At 41.8% G+C, this 16,962-nt stretch overlaps 1 protein-coding gene across 1 annotated transcript; it reads right to left on the bottom strand.

Annotated features, from left to right (window-relative positions):
- Positions 1-2,281: 2,281 nt before the first annotated feature.
- On the bottom strand, positions 2,282-10,578 carry LOC131214064 (uncharacterized). The gene is made up of 11 exons (XM_058208418.1): positions 10,396-10,578; positions 9,505-9,747; positions 8,831-9,237; positions 8,612-8,722; positions 8,244-8,527; positions 7,687-8,141; positions 6,820-7,609; positions 6,033-6,597; positions 5,287-5,945; positions 4,487-5,159; positions 2,282-3,661 (listed from the first exon to the last, which is right to left on the bottom strand). Exons 1-11 carry the CDS (start codon positions 10,576-10,578, stop codon positions 3,124-3,126), a joined length of 4,908 nt encoding a protein of 1,635 aa, XP_058064401.1. The 3' UTR covers positions 2,282-3,123.
- Between the last annotated feature and the right edge of the window lie 6,384 nt (positions 10,579-16,962).

Below are 16,962 nucleotides of genomic sequence, written 5' to 3'. Positions count from 1 at the left end.
ATAAACTTCAAAATGGAAACGGAACCTCCACGGGAAAACGGGGAGACTACGAACTGTACGGGCACAAATTATATTAGCAAAATCAACAAGTACCAACGCTCTGGGACAACAAATAGAACAAAAACTGAAATCATCTTCTTGCTTATCTAATTATTATTTTTTTATTATTGTTATAGAACGGACAGAGCCGTATAAAGCACCAACTTAAAATTTTACACTAGAGTTGATGCACTGTCAGAATTCAAACTTAAGTCTTTCGCATAGAAATCGATGAATTGGTGCAGCGCAGACGGATGATCTATGGACGAGTCACAAACCGCTTAACTAGTTACTGTGTGAAAAACAGCATAATAATATACAAATTCTCTGCCTTTTTCGCTAAATCTAAAAATTTGTCAATTTAAATTTTATAACAAAAACATACAAATCCATTCTTAATGTTGTTATTTCCAAATTCAAGTAACGAACAATTTTCAGCCACTTCCAAAATTACACTTTTTACAATTTACACTTTCTGATCCACTCTGTGTACTTCTACCACAATTAAAAAGCACTTTACCACAAGCGGGCCAATTCGAAAATCATTATAATCATTATAAATCATTATAGAAACTCAACGGTAAGTATGACTGTTGAAACCGGCTCTTGCATCTTTCGCTAAACTTTTAGCCATAGTCACGATGGCAACATTCTCAATTCTTAACCAACACGGTAGTGAAATGTGATTCATATACTTGCATCGTTACAGCGATACGAATAATGCAACGAATTTGAATGACTTGTTCATGCAGTTACAATACGTTTTGTTTTATAAGAATGTATAATTACGCAACGCAGTTTGTATTGGAACCGTTATGGAAGAACAAATGCGAAAACTAGACGACGAGGTGACAATCAAAGTGTTGTCAACTTTTAAACTTCTAATTGACCAATGTGCTACCATCGGCAACTCATGAAGAAAAAGGAATTAAACTACCACTATAGAAACAGTTCGCAAACTGCTCATCTCACATAACGAGTGTTCTCAAAATAAACATCGTTGCTTGTCTTTCTTCTTTAGGTCTTCCCTACTTTCATTTTCGATTCTCTTTCTCTCATCGTATTCTCAAAGCGTATAAGAGAAGGAGGACATCGATGTGATAGTTCGGATAACTAAAATACTACTGGACAGACAGATTGCAATTTGCCGAAAGTACGTTACGAGGTTGCGAAATAAAACGAATAATAAAGTTAAATTTACAGTATTAAAACAACTGATATTTAAAAATATACGGGAGCGTTTCACTTTCTTGAATTGGATTTCAACATGTAGTCACAACGAAGTGGTGTTATAAGATTTTCTTAAATCTAGAATTGACCGTGCCGTATGTATGGTGTTATAAGTTGTATGGTACAAACTACAGGATCTCCCACTTTGCAGGAATTGTCCGAACTTTTACCTGGCCACATTCTGCGTTTCCAGTTATATATTCGAAATGAGAAATGAGAATGAGAAAGATTTTATTCATCGTTCGTTTTTTTGTTCAGGTTACTGATGATAAATACCGTCATATGCACAAGAAAATATGAAAACGCTGTTATTTTGCGTGATGTCTTTTTTGTGTAAAGTTATTATTGACAGCCATCGACATGCAGTTTGTTCGTAATGGAGCAGGCTGTTAACGCGAATTGTTTGTTAACTACGCTGGGCTCTAGTTGGCTGTCTTTGACGAACAGATGTCTTTTTATAAAATAGTTGCAGTCCCATCGTCCTTCAATTTTTATTATAAAAAACTACGATCGAGGGAGTGCTTGCTGACTAAAAAAGTATCAAAGTATTATGTACTTTTTGGAACTTTATTTGTCGAAATCAACTTTAATCAAGAACATATTGGCTGTTATTAATTATGACCTTTATAGTCATATTGGGTAGTTTGCCATTTTCAACAGTATACAACTACAGCTGTTTATCGGTGAAAACAAAGCAAAGTGGCATATTACCTTGGTAAGTTTGGATGCTATTCCGAAAGTAGCCATGGTCTCAAACAATTTTACTCTAGCTATACTATCATTTGCGGCCTTGAAATCGATGAAGATGAGGTACGTGCTGTTACGATACTTAATCATCTTTTTACGAATCTGCCGCATGGTAAACATCAGATCAGTGGTAGACGTTCTTCTTCGGAATCCTCCCATATATTTACCAGCTACTGGGACGTTGAATACGTTTTACGGATCAATATCAGAGTTCTATTGATGCGTTACATCTCTGTACACTTTGTCGAAAACGCCCGATCTGATATTATCGTGACATTTTTTTTTTCAAAATTACTCGTATTAGAAATTAATAATACAATCGCTAGCATAAACAAGACCTGCCAAAAAAAATTAACTGCGTTTGATCGTTAATGAAACGGAAATAACGAAGGTGCAGTTATATTTACGTCTTTCTCAACAGACGGCTTAATCTGGTTGAAAAATTGTTCGAAAATTTATGAATTTATGATTTATGAATGTATATTGTAAATTTGTTCATACTCGGAACAATACGTAAAAGTGGCATTTTCCGAATAACACATTGGGCAATCTTGCTTGCTTCGACACTATTTGTCGTATTTCGCTATATTATTTGCTTCATTACAAGTTGTTACAAGATACAAGATGTTAAGTACAGTTTTTTACATCTTAACAATACCGTATGTATTTTGACATATATATTCGAAATGAGGCTTTAACAGCAACTCCACGGGCTATGTATTTTTTTCTAACTAATGCATTTAACTGCACTAAAATAGTGAGACATGTTCTGATAAACTTGGAAATATCAATAAAGTACTAAATTCACAGAAGAATGATATAATGCTCCCGTCAATGGGCATGTTGAAGTATAGAAGAAAACAATTTGATTTTGAAGTTTAAAAATGTTTCGGATTAACCTTATTACATTTCTTATAATTGAGCTCTTTTTTGTTAGCTAGTTTTAAAATACGAATCATACACCGAAAATGCTTCCTTTGCTCGTAAACACGTTGTCCGAATCGAAAAGTAGCCGCGCCGAAAATAATCGTATGAAGAACATGCCTGAGAGTTTTGTTTTTGTCGTTAGCTCAGGTAGTCTAGGAGTTGTTTTCGGATGACTCTTCTTTATTCGTAAGATATCTGGTTCTGTATTTGCACCTGTGTCACGAATGGTCCACGTGGATTGCGCATGGATCCACCACCGGTACCACCAGGTGCAGCAGTGGCCGTTGAAGCTACAGACGCCCCAGGACGCCAGTCGCTAGTATGATGCTGTTTTTGGTGGTGGTGCTGACGGTGGTTATTGTTACTTGTTGTCCCTTCTTGTTGTTTACCGCCATTACTGGTAGACGATACTGTGAGTGCAGCATTGTTACTGGTAGACGATCCTCCTTTACGATGTGAGCTGCAACTATTATTGTTGGTGCCATTAGAGTTAGCTAAAGAACCACTGTGAGGAATTGTTTCATAGCCGCCACCAAGACCATCGTAGTAGCTCGAAACGGGACGGGTATTCTTATACTTTTGTTGTGGTAGGCTCTGGTTCTGCGGTGCGCTGGCAACGTTGGCGACATGGTGATGATGAAGAGATTGCAGTTGTTGGTCATCAAAAAGCGGGTTGTTGCGAGCCGAACGCTGCGAGTGGTAGTGATGATGTCGTCGACTATCCAAACGAAAATTGTCATGAATTATGAGAAGAGGAACACGGAAACTATAGTTATCCATTTTATACGCAGCTTTTATTCACTACCACACTATAACTATTTGTCAAACACAAAACTAAACCTAGCAAACCACCATAACTTAAGTCTATGCATGTGACTGTTTCGGAATAATTACATGACAATATTACACAAAGCATTTTCCACCCTCACTACACCACAGTTACTATGAAATATGATTAGTTATAAAAACTTTAAAAGCAAAAAAAGACTATATGGGTCCTACTTCAATCTAAGAAACACAAATAAAATAGCTGAATTATAGATTATAAAACATACTTCATAAAAACATAATATATAGATACAAAATTTATAGCATTTTCGCGTATGGGATAGCATGTTGTGCATGAGAAAGCACGTGTTGTTGTATTTGTAATACAGCAGCACATGTAATACAGTTTGCTTACGTTTTACTGTGCATTACCACTTAACCCATCGCAAAGCAAGAGAATAGGTTAAAAATTTAGCGGGGCAAGTGTCTTATTAACGTGGAAACTTTATCACCAAACCGTCCATTCCGTGCATCCATTACGCATATATGAAAATAGATGAGAGAGGGAGAAATATATTTTGGGCAGGTAGTATATACAACGAGGCTAAGCCATAACGATAAAAGCACAATTGTTTGTGTAATATGATTATATCCCAAAAGCACTTTTTCTCCAAAGAAGTAATTCCAAAACCGCTGTTAGTAAAAGGAATGCGGTCTTGGACAGGAATGGTGTCATGTCAATTATTACATCCGGTATTAAAACATGTAACACTACCTGATCTGTTGTTGAAGTTCCTCATAATTTACGTAGTGCGAATAGCGATGATTAAATACGTCCGTGTGATGGATAGAAGTTGTGGTCCCTACGGGTGGCGGGGGAGGAGGTTGGTAGTGTGGTGGCTGATGACCATACATGATTCCGGAGGAAGCAGACCGTTCCACCGAATTTGGCTCGTACACAATGTACCGGGAAGTAACAGCAACTGGCGCAGTACTGGAGTTTCCGGTATCCGTACCATTGTTGCTTCCATTATTTCCGACATTCGCACCGTTTGTTCCCTTTGATCCACCATTGCTACCCACATCCGCTACATTAATGGGAATGTTGTTACTTGCAGCACATCCACTTTTTCCTGCTCCATTCTCGTTCATCCAAGCAGCTGATGTCGACTTAGACGTGGAGCCTGTGTAATCGACCACAATTACACCGTTGGTAGTGCTGCTGGGCACGATGCCATCCTTGCGATGTTTGCCAAAGCGGAACATGTGGCCGATACCGCGGAGCAAACCACCACCCTTTTTCGTTCGCAGTTTCGCCCCTTTGCCATCGTTCAACGACGATTGGAAGGGACTGTTGCGCGTAACCGCAAACCCACCGTCTGGATGCTCGACACCGACGGTGGAAATGGCCACCGGTGCGTCTTCCAGTAGCCAGTGCTTCTTGGCTTCTGAGAAACAAAAGATACCCCATAAAAGAAATAAAAGATTAAGATTCTGTTACATATAACAATGATCGTTGGTGTCAGCTTTTCTCGATCACCAATTGCAGCACAAATAGAACAAAACAAAACTCACGCGTTTCGGGGGGTTGCTCGACTACAGCCCGTAAAATCTCCTCGCGTCCACGGCCTCGCGGTGTACGCAACGCATTTGGTCCTCGTGGTTCGTCTGCCATCTGTATCTCCTGCACCATGGTCTGCAGGGACTCGAGACTAGAGGATTTCTTCATACCGAGCGATGGACCAAGATCACCTAGCCGATCCTGCGCCTCGGCATATAGGGCCTGATGCTGTTGTTGTTGATGTGCACCGGATGTTAAAGTCGCAAGTACCGAATTCAAACCGACTGTTCCTCCACCGTTGCCACCATATTTCAAACGTGCCACATGAGAGATTGATTCCATCGATCCACTTCCACCGGTACCGTTGCCGATCAGGAGCAACTGGCTGTCTCTTTCACGCTCCTCTCGTAATTTCTTATTACGTTGATAGGTTCCAGTTTCGCGTGCATCCATCGCCGCGTGATGCTTCTCCGACATTGAACGACGGCCAATCGCATCGCGACTAAAAGCATCGGACGTCGGCGGGTTTGTCTCAAGAGATAATTGGCTGGCATAAGTTGCATCTCCCCTCGTTCCAGCATTACTACCGATTGGTGTGGAAGTACTTCCGTCGCCAGCAGGAGCTTTTCCACCAGCTTCCACATTTGCCCGACCGGTCATCAATTGGAAGGTGCTACGAAATTTAAGAAAGAAACAGGATAGCAAAAGTCAAAACAAATCCTGCAATTTCGTTTTTCTCTACACTTTTCTATTAGCTTACGGCGAATTGGGTTCCGGGTCTTCTTCAATAAGTACCACTGCGTTACTTCCATTGAGACTGGTAGCAGAAGAGGTTGTACTCCAATGGTCGTTGGTCGCCATGTAGTAGCTTTCGTTTCGAAGTGCTCCTGCGCCTGCGCTTGCACCTCTATGTGGCAGCACTCTTTGGTTCAGCGAAGAATGATGATACGGAGTATTGTGACTACCATTGACACTATTTAAGCTGCCCGAATGCAACGCTTGATAGTTCTGTTTATGCATCAAACTTTGGTTGGTGCTGTCGACTCCTACGCCAACTCCAGAGCCAACACCGCCCGTCAACCTATCGAGCACTGGATTACTGTAGCGTTTTGCTTGTTGCTTCTCATCAGACGAGTTCTTTTGAGGCTGATGCTGCTTGTCCTGGCTAAGGTAGATAACTGTAGTACCCCCATTGCCAGATTCTAGTTGCTCGTTGTTGCCGACCATCGTTCGAAACTCCATCGCATCGAGAAGTTCACCAGTGCTTACTGGACGCCCGATGCGTCGCGCTACAGTCAAAATAATCTTTCCTGGATAGCTACCACCTATACCAAGGCAGGCATAAGAAATACAAAAATAGAACCGAATAGTATTAAACAACCATGAAAAATAGTTACTATTTTGGCTTAATGTCTTTAATAAATGTTTAAATAAAAAATAAGCGATTATTCTTATTTAATATAATTGATCTATGGAAAATGAACAATAACAGAAAAATACATCAAACAAATGAGCATTGTTAACACTTCAAGGTATCGAATGCATACCTGATTGCAGCATTGCACGCCGAAGCGTATCCATTGCTTCGGCGTTTGATTGGCCAAGAAGAGAAACACCATTCACGCTCATCAACTGATCGTTCATCTTGAGACGACCATCTCGGCTGGCAGCTCCCCCGTGCAGGACACTCTTTACAAAGATTCCAAGATCACCGTCTGTTCGGTTGCTGCCGTTCGTTGTTGAACTATTGCTGTTACTGCTGTTACCCACGCTGCCACTTCCAGACGAGCCTGTCTTGCCTTTAACGCTCACACCTAGTCCCGCTTTCTCTGTGTCGTGCACAGGGATATGAAGCGTTAGAATTTCACGGTTTTTCCACGCCGCTCCAACCAATGACCCATTGCCAAAATACCCATTACTGGTAGGGCAGGCTGTCATATTTCCTTTACCACTGGCGTTTCCATTATCTCCATTATCGCCAAGTAGCGATTCTTGTTGTTGCTGTAGTAGCTCGGCTACCTGATTGGTGGAGGCCGATTTGAGAATAGAGGCCAATGGTCTTTTCTGTACGGTCGGTGTTTTTGGTGACGCCGTAGAAGACGCTGCACTAGCTCCGGCGCCAAGCTTCGGTAGCGATCGATAATTGCCTCCTCGAGTGCTTCGCTCTGCGGTAGCGTCGAAAGAGTTGGAGACGCTGTTGGTACTGCCTCTACTAGCACCGTTTACTTCTGCAACTCGTGCCACAGAGGTTGAATGTTGTTTGAGCGACGATTTCGGCATCACCGGCGCTGGCGGTTTTGGTGGTGAATTCTTTGGTTCAGTTTCAATGCTGAAGCCCTGGAATCAAGTAAAAACGAAAAATAGAAAAGCATTTATACAAAATGAACCACAAAAAATCAAATGAAAAAACTTACTATTTCACGCTCCTTACAATCAACTGCCAACTCTTGTTGGCGAGATACAACGAACGTAAGAGTGGCTCCGTGCGGTATGCCACGAAGTATCGATACGACTTCCGTCTGAGATTTGCCCGTCATCGGGACGCCTTCAACCTCGAGCAGGCGATCGCCGGGTTTGAGGCGTCCATCCTCAACGGCCGCCCCCTTTGGCAGGATGTTTTTGATATAGATCGGACAGTGACCACCGGCCGGATTATCACGTGTTGTTACCGAGAAACCCAGCCCGTGGTCCCCCTTGGTAAGCGTAATTTCGATACGTTTGCCAAGCTTGCGGGTATTCGCGGCTTGTAGTAAGCTAACTGTAGCAGTGGACTGTCCACTACCCGGTGTTTTTCTGTTTGGCGATACTGTTGCTACCTTTGTTGCCACTGGCTCGTCAGTTGCGTCGATCATTTGTGATTTAGCAGCCTCTTTCTCGCTGCTGCTATTCATTCGTCGTTGATACCGTGATCCACTGCTACCGGTCACCAGCCGGCCAAATGTTCCAAACGAACCAATTTCACCACCACCACTTCTATCAGATCCTTCTCCTTTGCCGATCTGGTTTCGCACCACCCGCAAGCGTAGCTCAGTCGAGGCAAGGCTCTTTCGAAGATGCTCTTGCACAGAACCTTCGGGAAGCCCGACAAGTTTGGTACTATTGATTTCCAGTATGCGATCTCCGCGTCGCAACCGTCCGCGTTCTGCCCGGCTACCTGGCTCCACACTCTGTACCAGTAGTCCTCCGCGCTCCGTGTCCGGAATCGCCGTCAAACCAAGCGGGCCACCCGCTTCATTCACTACCAGTAGCATTTCACTATCGAAAGAAAATAGACAGTCGAAGTTCCAACATTATTAGTTTTTATTCTATTTTTCTCTTTTTCCTGTGTTTTCCACTCACCTTTCCTTTTCTCGCATTGAATCGTAGACGGATGCTTTCGCTTGCCCAAGCGGCTCCTTCCGCGTTGACTCGCGTGGCAACGATTTGGAACTAAAACAGTTATTCACACTGCTGCCACCATTGCAATTGTCAAGCGTTGGATGATTGTAGGATTGTTGGTGCTGATGATGATAATGTTGCTGCGTTTGCTGATAATGATGGGATGGAGATGACTGAAGCTGGTGATGCTGGTAGTGATTGTTTGCCGCTTTTTCGGCCGCCTCTATCCACCGGTAGCCACTGGCGGTTGCCTCCGTCCCGAGAAACTGCATCGACAGTCGGCCAGATCGATTGAAAGATGGTTGTGGTGGTGGTGGCGAAGAGTTTGATGGATCTTCCTCAGGCACGTTCCACTCAGGAGACACTAAATACGACCCAACGGTGGCTGACAGGTGGGATGACGCATCGTCACTGCGACACACAGGAGCCGCTGACCACCGCTTGGTGGTTTCTTGATCGTGCCCGTTGGAGTTCAAGTTGTACAGCGGACTTCGCTGATCGGTGACACTAATCTGGTGTAATGATGGTTCACTACCCCGCCGAACCTGCAAACCGAGCCCCAAGAGAGTGGTCTCATTGGCAGATACCTCGATGCATGATCCAGCACCACCACAAGCACTCGAGGAAACACCAGACGAGCAGTTGATCGTGGAAATGTGCGTTCCAGATGAGCTTGAGGTCACCGCCAAACCAACACTGGTAGCGCAATTTGATTGAGACGCATCAGTCACATTGACGGCTTGCTTTTCTGCACCACCAACACCATTCGTTCCTCCCACACTACTATTGCATACCGCCAGTCTTCCTCCTCTATCCACTCCTTCACCAACTCCTGTTACTCCAGATCCTCCTACAGCAATAATTGGGTCGCCGCTTCCACCACCGACTTGAAAAATGTCTGGACTTCCTGTGCCAACAGAGCTACCACTAGCTCCATCGCCACCTCCTTGTTGCACGCCAGGGTCGGGACCAGCGGCGTCCTCATAGCTGGCAATGATTTCCTCACGATCATCCGCCACGTCTCTGATATAGTCTTCTGGGTCCAGGATTCCCGACTGTGACTGCAAATGGTGCACCACAACCCATGAGTCTGGATTCTAAAAAAAATATATTTAAAAAAAATGCACGTTCGTTGCTCATTCATAATTTCACATATCGCCTGCCTTTTCATTCTCATGACTTTGGCTTAACTCAGTAACATCTTATACCAACAGAGCTAGCAACCAATAGAATAGTTGCTTGTACCAAGTTAGAGACGTTAAACTATTAATCATACTATATGGGAATAAACTATATCATCTTCGCAATCACATTCATTTAATACTTAATTTCATTTAATTCATTTAATATTAAACTTCAATAAACAACAGTGTGCGCTCAAAGCAAGCAATTATAAGTAATTATTTTCATAGATTTATCAACTTTCATGCCGAAGTCTTCGGGAACGTATAGTATATCCCATCCCCTAGATAAGATGACAAGCAAACAAGAACGAGACATCTTTAGACAACCGACAGTAAAGATAAACTCAGTTGAAAAAGACAATCCTAAAAGATGCTAATTTAGAGAGGGAGGCTCTTTTCCTAAAGGCGTAGAAAAGTGACGCTTACTCTTTCTGAAGTAGATGGGTCCGATTTTGTGTATATCTGCCTTCGGTCGCTGCTGCTGCTTCTTACCATACCTGAAGGTAATGTGGCAAAAACCGTCATCTCTGACATCTGCCTACCACCGCCATCAGCACTGACCCCAACCTTCCGGGGCAGATTAAGCGAGTAGCTCTTGCATAGGTACTGATTGCCATGAGGTATTCCCTTCTGGCGCTGGTGCACCTGATAAGTGTGCCGCCAACCGAAGATACCACTGATCTTATCAGCTAGTGCTGGGCACTTAGGTGGTAACACGAACAAGGCAGCGTTTTTCTTCTTCATTGTTCACTACACCCACACAATCGGCGTTGGGCTGAATCTGTCTCAACCTACACGTTTTAGTTTAGACCGCGGGTTCACAACATAATACTAACGCACTTCTCCAAATCATTCGCATTTGTTATTCAGCACACATCTTTCGAAATTGGATCGTTCATGAGTCCTCGCGGACTGGGTTTAAGGACTAATGTAACACATGTAATGTAATGTGTTTAAGGGGTTGAGAGGTCAGTACAATGAGTGCTGAGCACACAGTGTACATGACCAAACAGCGTCAGAATTGAGCCCTGGTTTTTGAAAGGCTCGTCGCTTATCTACAGTTAAGTCTTTCGCCAAATACCAAATCCACAGTTCAGGTCGCCAAATTTACTTCGTCGTCCCTTAGTAACCTTAGCCGTGGTACTATTCGGTTTCGCTACAAGAGGAAATACAGCTCATTGATGTAAAAATTGTCGAGTGCTATAAATCATTTCGCAACAAGGTGAGTGGTGCCTGGACGGTCGTGAATCGGTGTAGATGACAATATAGAATAAAATACTATAAATAGGTGACTGATACTCAGTTATGATGATCATTACGGGGTTTGCTTCAAACAATCGTTATCTCTTGATGGGCGTAAATCGCAGATTCATTGTAAGATTGGCAGGCATAAGAGAAACCTTTCAATATCGTCTGAAGTAGATGTTGGCCAAAACCGCCCTTGAACAATGTAGCATGACGTGTGCAACGAAACAATAGATACGAAAGAAAATATAAAACCGACAAAAAACGAAAGTCTCTTTGCAGTGTGCAAAAGAGAAAAAATTCAACAGACAAGAGAAGAACAGAAAATGAAACACAAAATGGAAAAATGTGTGCAAATGGAAAAACGCGGAAGAGCTAGAAAGGAGCATCGCTGAAGAAACAACGGCTATAGCAACAGCGTTTTATGAAGATCACGAAAGAGGGTGAGTGAGATATATGGAGTGAAGTGGACGGAACATTGAGGGAAAACATGCTATTCATGTGTCCGAGAAAACGTGGATAGAAACATAGGCCGTATGCATCAGTGTGAGCGTGTATATATGTTATTATATACAGATATAGTGTGTAATTATATCACTTTCTTTCTTTGGCATTGTGTATAATATATCATATATTTGTTTGTGTGGGGCCAATAAACCCGCCCGTAAAAACACAACGTTACAACAAGCAACAGAGATCAACATTGTCTCTGTTACAGGCCAACACTACTCGACGGTTGTCAATGTCAACTCGACTCAATGGCTATTTTTGTCTACTCCAGAAGTAATTGATCACCAAGAGGTAATTTGAATTTTGGAAAACACACGAAAAAGTTACAGGCGGTCAGATCTGGGGAATACGCTGGTTTTGGCATCATTGGTGTGTTGTTTTGTCCGAAAATTCGCGAAAACTGAGCATTTTCTTCATACATTATCTAAACCACGATCGTGGTGGTGTTGAGTGCTGTGTCGTTACTTTAGACGAAGCGAAAGATACTGTGTTCAATGTTGAATTTTCGTTGATTGTGGTGGTGTTGCCATTTGCCGTCGACTGTTGGCGCGTGTTGTGTTGCTGGCTTGGGAACTTATTTGATCGCTTTCCCAACCTAATTTCTCGTACAAAAATCATTACTTGCGACATTCCTAAAGTGCAAGACAATGCCCTTTACGAGAATTTTTCTTTTCTTCTTTCGACTTCGATTTACTCTCAGTAAGTTTTTAACAAGATCTTACAAATCTTTTATCGGTACAAATCTCGAAAAAAACGATTTTCAAATCGAATTTCGAAAACTTGAAGTAGCCGTGGGTATAATCGCGCAAACAGCAACACCATTACACTGCTCACTGCCGACACATTATAATTCCAAGCAAAGATGTGAGAGTTGAGCATGTACCAAGGTGGCAGAGAGACGAGGAGCAGGAAAAGCAAACATTTTCCCTTGCTCAGCTACCCTTGCTATTAGCACCGCACTACAGTTCTCCATTGCCTGGTGACCAGTGACAATGGACCGTTTAAAGGGACAGTGCGGTGTGATTGAGAAGGGGTAGTTTAGTTCCCCTGAAGGTGACTCGATTGACTCTTTTTGGAACGCCTTAATTTCTTGAAAACTTTTTGGACGATCGAGTTGTTGAAGGTTACTTAGGTGCTGAGTACTGTTGAGTGTCACCGTGTTGGTAGTTAATTTTCCTTCACTTCTGTGAAATGGAAGCACCTTTTTCCAAAACCCCGCATGCATCGTCGGTTTGCGTTTTCCTCGCACTATTTCCACCGTTGCATGCTTCTTCCGTTTTAACTTTTTATTGTCACTTTCATCGAGTTTCACACGTTTCAGCTGCATACAGACATACGCAACAACTTTACGTGTGTTCATATTGACTGCCTTCTCCATTTCCCACCACTGAGCACCCACCGAAAACTCAAAAGGGAAAATGGTTTTCGTATCATGACTAGATGTGCAACAAACGTCCTCTTTTGAGGCGATAGAGTAACAGGAAAGCAAACGAACGTAATTTATAGAAAACGCACGCACGTCGAGATTAGAGCATCTTTGCATCGTCGGACGCAACACGGTACAACACGTACAACAACCCTCTGCCACGATGGCTGATGAGCGACTAAATGGGCAAAAGTGAGTGAGAAAGAGGTTTAGACGGTAGTGCTGGCAACGGTGCTGTCACTACTGCTGGCTATAGTGTACGCGACTTACCACTACACCCCAGCGGGGAAACACACGAAGCAGTGCGATTGTCTATTTACACTGTCAAGCATCCCCTCCCGCGGGGCTGAATATGCTCGCACCTTCAGCTCACAGCACCTCACTCGCAGCAGAGTGAGTAGCTCCGAACGGAGTGAACTAAACTTCAAGCGTTGCTTGATCGATAAAACGTATCATAGGAACCATGAGATTTGGATCAGTGATGATGAACAATATACCAATCAATATTTATGCTATGTATGTACATATAAGTTGTTACAAACCATGATAAGAAACGAAAGAAAATACGCTACAACTTTTCTCATTATTTGTTGTAAGCGCTTAGTGTCGTGCAGTATAACATGCTGTAAATGAACCGACAGCGTTGTGAAAGTAGCTCTCACCTGCGCTGCTCACGCCAAAGTATATCATAAGGTCGCAAAAAAGAAGCGCAGACGTAATATGTTTCGAAATTATATTTTGTTTAAATCAAAAAATATCTATCTCGTCATGGCTGGCGTCGAAGAAGTTATAAAACAAGAAAAAAAAACTGTAACATTATTAATATAAGATTTAAATATTGTAGCTCATTGTTGAAGTGACGGATATAAATTTTAAAAAAATCATCATTCATGACTCTCTCACTCTGTTAAAAGTTGTAATGAACAACAATTTATTTCAAAAGTAGAACGGAAATGACCACACCTTCTTCTTTCAATGATATGAAAGAGTGTGTTTTGAGGTTTGTTTTGCTATCACGTATTCGATAACAAAAAATCAAATAAAGTGGAAACAAAGACTGCGGCACAGTTGGCCCCTCGTCTGATCGCTCGTTGAGCTTTTCTGTTTGCTACGAACATTGGATACAATCAAGGGCAGTTACTTTTAATGGTAAATATCTCACTAGGCTCAAATGCGACAACAGACAGACTATAAACAGACTCGTTATAACAATTCGACGCAAATGCGTGTGCTTCGTGAAATTGTTGTGTTTTCAAACAGTAAAAAAGAGATGGAAGAATGTCACGATAGGTAAAAACACATTTCGTAGTCCACTATAAACAGCATGTAAAAACCCACGACTGGTGCTTTCTTTGTTGTTGTTTCTTCCAATACCTTGCTTTTAAAGATACGATTTAAATCCATCACCCCTTCAAACGGAAAGGCATTCCCATTTTATTCGAGTTTTATCTCTTTATGAATGCAATAAAGCATAGACCCGAAGAAATAATCTTCGCAGCCTATGCACATTTCTTACCGGTAAAAGTCGAAGAGCAAATTCAACTAAACGAAGCTACAAATTGCACCCAACAAAAACTAACAAGATAAGCATAGCAGTGTAGAGGCCAGTGAAGGGGATCGAAATTTTCAGGGCTATTGGGTCGCTGCTGCGCTGCAGTTCCGTTTCATTGCACCTGGTTCCGTTTCGTAAAAAACCATTCGAAACATGATCATCTTCTCCACTCGCCATTTTCACACACATTTTAGCATTTTCATCAGAGAATGTACCCTATACCTCTCTACTTCGTTTTACATCGTTTACAGTTGGCACTATTTACCACTTACAGTCATCATACATTAATAGAATTTTTTCTACTCGGTTAATTATTATTCTTACTAGTTTTTCCATAGATCAGTCGGTTGTCCCGTTGATAGAACCAGTCAATAACACTCGTCGGTATCATGCAGTTGGCCATTGGTTCGAATTCCGAGACTGGTTGGCACACAGCTGACCATGGATCGATTTCTGAGACCGGCGTAACAGGGAGGTTGGCGCGGAGCCGACTGCTCTGCCCGTAGAAACGCAACGTTACAGAAAGCACCAGAGATTAACATTGTGTCTAATGCTGCAGTTCAAAACCGAGCGGCGGTTGTAATTGCCAAATACGAAAGTTTTTCCATAGACTTATTTCTTTGTCTTTCTTTTCTAAGGTGCCTTTGAACCGAAGCATTAACTATCTTCTATCATCTCATTTGTGATCTTGTCGGACCCTTTTCTAAATTGACAATTGAACCACAGTCACATATTCTACACATTTTGCTAAGTCTTCTTCCGGTGTCTTCTTTTTTTTAAGTGCGTTCTTCATTTCAGTTATCACTTTATCACTTTATCACTTTATAACTTAAATCACTTTAAAACGGTGTCCACGAAGGGTCTGGCTCGAAAGCTGCACGCATCAAAATGTATGGATGAAAAAGGAAAAGAGCTCCGTGCTTTTCGCAGAGTTCGGATTTCCACAAGCACTGAGAAGCATAACGATTCACGGGTAATTACGGTAATATAAAATTCCACATTCTGTATTGAAAAATAGTATGTTGCACAAAATCTTTTTGTAAAGAAAGACCATGGAAACAAAAAGCAAAAGTACGGAAAAGAAATTGTGATAAAATCAAAAAGCAGCATCAGACTAATACACAAACAAACGCGATGTCCTTTCGCAGCGTCCATATTTGAGGTGCAGCGAGAAAATTATTGCTTCTTACGCAGTTGAAAAATTCAAAAATAAAAACCAAATAACGATTCGTATAAATAGTAAACAAAGGGTAACGCCCCTAATGAAACTACAATTTTACTCGTGTATAAATGAATCTTGGCGGCCATACGAACCGTAAATCAGAGCGTAAAAGCGTCAGATCGTTTACACTTCGTGTGGCCGGTTTAAAATATAAAACCGACATGTCAAACGCGTTTACATTAGTGTTTTTGTTTCGAGAAAACAGAAATCGAAGAGAAATGAATTGATTTTTGATTTTTTTTGTCTGTGTTTTTTTTTGTTGCTATACCAGCAAATAAGAACTTACATTATTCTCTGTAAACAAAGCGTTTGCCAACGGTTTATACGTGTCCGCTGAGGCATTAACGTTTTAATGCGCAAACAGTTTGGCATTTATCTGAAATGTCCGATCGTTTATTTTCGCTTCATGTGGCCGCCCACATTATATGTTGTGATGGTAATAATGCTCGATTTAATGCAAAATAATGTTGACATCACGACCGATTATAGAGACCATAGCAACCCTAGACTCAATGCTTCTATAGGGAACATAAAAAATCGGTTGGAATCGATCTATAAAATTTACGATCTATTTGTTCTTAATTGCACTGTACTTATTCGTTTGTTCTTCAACCAAACAATGCACCAACCAATGCAACCATCAATGCAACCAAAGCACCAACTTACTTCTGCCTTGTCGAATCGTTGAATTTTTTTTGATGACCCCTTCTTGAAATGCGAGAAAGTGAGGATAAGTCAGGACTTCCTCTAATTTCACAGTGTAGTTTTCTAATCTCGTGGGCACACCATCATGAGATGATGACGAGATCTTTCGACGGCAGTTTGGGATAGGACAGGTGAAAACACACCTTCACAGAATAAAGGAAGAATCAAAAGCTTGATATTATGACGAAAAGTAGGATAAAAATGAGAGAAATAGAAAGAAGAAAACGAGAGGAACGAAAATATGAGAGAAACGAAAGAAACAACGTGAATCTAAAGGACATCAATGAGACATGCAATGATGATGATGGGGTCGATCCAGAGCGGAACGGAAGCGAAGAGCGGAACTGAAGCATACGAGAACAAAACCTTGACAAACCAGTTTTCGGTTCGTTCCTTTTTTTTCCTTAGCTGCCCTTCCGTATACAAGGTACAACAAAAAAAAGCCTTAGTCGTGTGTTGATCGTGCTA

The sequence above is a fragment of the Anopheles bellator genome, chromosome X (assembly GCF_943735745.2).
Source record: "Anopheles bellator chromosome X, idAnoBellAS_SP24_06.2, whole genome shotgun sequence".
Taxonomy (NCBI): domain Eukaryota; kingdom Metazoa; phylum Arthropoda; class Insecta; order Diptera; family Culicidae; genus Anopheles; species Anopheles bellator.
This window is presented reverse-complemented; position numbering and strand designations above follow the sequence as displayed.